The sequence below is a fragment of the Bactrocera latifrons genome, unplaced genomic scaffold, assembly GCF_001853355.1.
Source record: "Bactrocera latifrons isolate USDA-ARS-PBARC rearing strain unplaced genomic scaffold, ASM185335v1 scaffold_69, whole genome shotgun sequence".
In the NCBI taxonomy this organism is placed as follows: domain Eukaryota; kingdom Metazoa; phylum Arthropoda; class Insecta; order Diptera; family Tephritidae; genus Bactrocera; species Bactrocera latifrons.
In genome coordinates, this window is record NW_017537367.1 from 615,821 (window position 1) to 619,757 (window position 3,937).

The following is a 3,937-nucleotide window of genomic DNA, read 5'->3' on the forward strand; positions in this document are numbered from 1 at the left end:
ACTGTATACACCGTTATATATTATAAATACATATACTACTAAATGTCAAAAAGAAAAAAATACGCGCCACGCACCTTTGAGCCAATTTGATTGCCGCATTGACCAGCTTGCAGGTGAACGATTTCCCTCATTTTGAATTGGTTGTGCTAAAGACACACTTTTCACCACAAAACAAAAACAAAAAACACTGGCAAATTGAATGCAATTGATTTTTCCTAGTGCCGTTTGCTGTTGTTGTTATTTGCTGCTGCACTACAACGCCTTTTTAACAGCCTATTAACAATTGTTTGTAGATATGCGTTTATGTATATCTAGTATGTGGGGGCACTCGCGTGTCACGGGTCCACTTGTCGTCGTAAAACACACGTACAAATGCACAAACAAATTGATGGTGCAAAAAAGTATAAGCAAAAACAATTATTTTCCTTATATTGCTTATATGCTTTGCTTGTATGTACGTATGTGACCGCGTGCGAATATCACTGTGTAAATCGTAGAACCGTACGAACGAGTATCTCGAAGATGCGACCAACTACTGAAACGAAATTCTCAATGAACAGGCTTGCTTTTGACGGGCAACCGTGGCTAGTTTCGCCGCAGAGCGGAGAGCGTTTATTATGTGAATAGTACTGAATTGTATGTGCATGTGTGTGTGTATGTATGGTTGTGCATACCGGCACTACGGACAAGTTGACAAGGTGAAGGCAAGAGGAGAATTGTAGCTTCTGCGAGCATTCTGGTGATCGGGTTAGTGTGCTACATTTAGCATGTGTGTTTGTACGTTTGTCTGTAGCTAGTGATTTGTTGCAACGAAAGTGTTGGGCCTGAGTTTTGCAGCACTGGAATTTAGGTGAATTGCCAGATTTGAGTTAGAGAAATGAAGGGAAGTAAATAAAATCCAGAAATGACAGTTTTGATTTAAACTCTTTTTTAATAATAGTGCTCCTCTGGAAGAATTGTAATCATTCCGTTGAAATATTCTATGTTTGATTAGACTTGTTTATAATAACCATTGTACGGTTACCATTAAACATTTATTAAATGTACTTTATGATGGAATTTATGTAATAATTTTTTTATTATCCATCATCAAAAATTTATTCATGAATTAATGAAATCTCCACGAGTTGGCAATCCTTGTCAAACAATTTATTCTAAAGTCATATGTTATAAAAATTTTATTGGATTTGGCAACCCTGGTGATTTTAAATTTTATTCAGTTACGCTAGGTCTTTAATCATATTTTAGTAACTTTTTATCTTATCGAGTCTTTTTAAATTCAAACCTCTTCATTTAAACTCGTATTAAAAAACAAAAACATTTTCTATTTTTATTGCGTTAAATTTTCATAAAGTCGACAACCCTTATAAGCAATTTTATAATTTTTTTATGATATAACTTTTTTTCTACTTTACATAACTTCTCTGGGTTTTACTAAAAGTTATACCCTGTGGTGACCCTATAGAGTGCATATATAAATCATCCTCGTAACGAGCTCCTTTTTCTTAAAACGCGTAGATATTCGAAGATATTTGATATATCGATATGAAATATTGGGTAGCCGTAAAAGTCATTTCGTATTTTTAATAATATTTCAATTTATTTTTTAATGGTGGATGCATCAAAACTTCCCAGCTCTCACAGTCTTTGTCGAGTCATAAAAGATGTGTGTGGTTTATGATTGGCCTAATGGAAGACGAAGCTATTTCTGTTTACTTGCTTCAATCTCATTAGTTCTTGATAGTAAAATGTAGAACCAATGATGTTTCTTTTCCAATCCCACCAAACACACAGCATAACCTTGTGAAGCGTCAATCTTGGCTTAGCGACTATGTGTTGAGTTTCATTACGCTTGGACCATGATCTTTTTCACACATTATTATCCTATTTGAACCACTTTTCGTCTCCTTTTACCACTCGGTTCAGAAATGGCTCGATTTCATTTCGCTCGAGCTTCTTTTTGTAGCCAGCCATTTTTAAATGGTTCAAAACCGTCATTGTTGCTTATGTGATGGTCCTGATCAATCTTTTCCTATTTCAGTTTCAACGAATTTTTCAACGATATCTCGATCAGAGCAAGAAGAAATACGAAAAAACTTTTTCGACTACCCAATATTTCACACTTTATTTTCCACCAAGAAGCTGCCCACTTGTCAAAATAGTGAATATGAGACTACCATAGAATATAGCGTCCCCATATACTGAATTCAAATTATTATTTAGAAAAACTTTTATATTTGGCAACATGTCTTCACGAAATTCACGAATATATTATTCAAATCGGCTGTCATTCGAGCTGACCGATCAAAATCAAGATAAAAATCTGTTATGAAGCTGTGAAAGGTATTGTAGATTCAGTGCAGCTAAAGTTAATGGCAAAAACTGGTCGAATATACACATAAGCATTCTATACCCTTTTAGATTGAGACTTTTACTGCTTATTTACTAATCATATTATTTTGACTTATAAGTTCCAAATAGTTGGCAATCTTCCAACCTTTTTTCGTACTAAATCGCTCTGCCATCACGATGTAAACATGTATTTAAGGCAGTGTTTTAATAATATTTTAAATAATTTCACTAAAAATGTTTTAGCAGGCCATCCATACATCCCTATATCATATCCCTCTTACTTCTAGCAAAAAAATTCACTTTACTGGGGTAACCCCAACACCGCGAAATCCGCTCCTGTTTATTACTATGCTGCGCTTTAATGCGTTCAGTTTTTGGTTATTTCTTGTTTTTGTATATCTGGTTTATTTGGCCCTGTTTTGCTACACACACTCAGCAGTGTGCTATCGGTGTGATAAGAGCGCGAGCATTTGTAGTAAAAGCGAACAAAGCGAACACGATCAGCGTGTGATATATTGTCGACGTCAGCAACGAGTAGCACATACACAGGCTGACACACATCACGACAGAAAAACATTTCTAAATATGTACATTTATTATGCGCGCGCATAGATACATACATATACATATGTATATATACATATGTATGTATGCAGACATGTTTTGTTGTTGGTAAATGCCGGTTTGTTGGTAGGCTTTCTTGCGACACGATCACTCAGCGCTTAAGCTCTTGGCCGCCTGATTTGTTTTGATGAGTAATTGTGGAAGCAGAGCGTCCATTGCTGCAGAACCTAGTAATATGTTTGGTAGCGCAAGTCTGAAGAATTTGTATGTAAAATTACTCAATCTCAATCTAACTGTTTATTGAATGTGATGCTATTACGTAGAAATATTAATTTGAAGCAGACATTGAGTGGTGGTACGGCTTTAGGGTTGCATTAGCTAATGAAGAGTTATTCACAGATATACCATATACTTTTGGGTAGTTGGAAAAGCATATCGAAGTAGAGGTGGGAAGTAGGAATTTTATTATTTTCATTTAAATTTTTTTTTTTAATTTTTATTTAGTATATTTGCGAAAGCATTAAAAAACTTAATCTTAGTCTGTAAAGAAAATAAAAAGTTTCATCTCGTATGTGTATAGTATATCATTGATGTAAGCCCTTATAGTCAGTATATGAAGAAAGTTATTCAACAAACCTTTTCAAACCTAAAGAGGATACATGTTTTTAATTGTCATGTTTCCTTTTTTCCAGTTGCTCCGCTTACATTTATATAAAAAATACAATACTTTAGTTACTTGAAAGTTTGTTATTGCATAGTTGATCATAGGGCTCAGTATGATCTTAAAAAAACATAGAAAGTGGCTAAACGAACAAACCACTGGCATAAATTGATTAGAGTGGCAAAAGCAAATAGAAGTATATTCAATTTTCCAAACAATGAATCGTGCCTCGTATAATGAAAGTGAACTGACTGAATCAATTACTAATATATACCAATTTAATGAGCTGCCAATGCGATCTGTAGATAAATGACTGAGTTCCAAATGCAGGCGACAAATATTATGGGGCTGTATGGGTTT

The 3,937-nt window shown here is 34.5% G+C and overlaps 1 protein-coding gene across 2 annotated transcripts in view; it reads right to left on the reverse strand.

Moving 5' to 3' along the window:
- Window positions 1-523, reverse strand: part of LOC108975728 (tubulin beta chain) — a 116,123-nt gene extending 115,600 nt beyond the window's left edge. For both annotated transcript variants that reach the window (XM_018944426.1, XM_018944425.1), the window contains exon 1: window positions 75-523. In XM_018944426.1, the coding sequence (XP_018799971.1) occupies window positions 75-131 (57 nt within the window). In that variant the 5' untranslated portion in view covers window positions 132-523. The remainder of the gene's footprint in view (window positions 1-74) is intronic.
- Window positions 524-3,937: the final 3,414 nt, after the last annotated feature.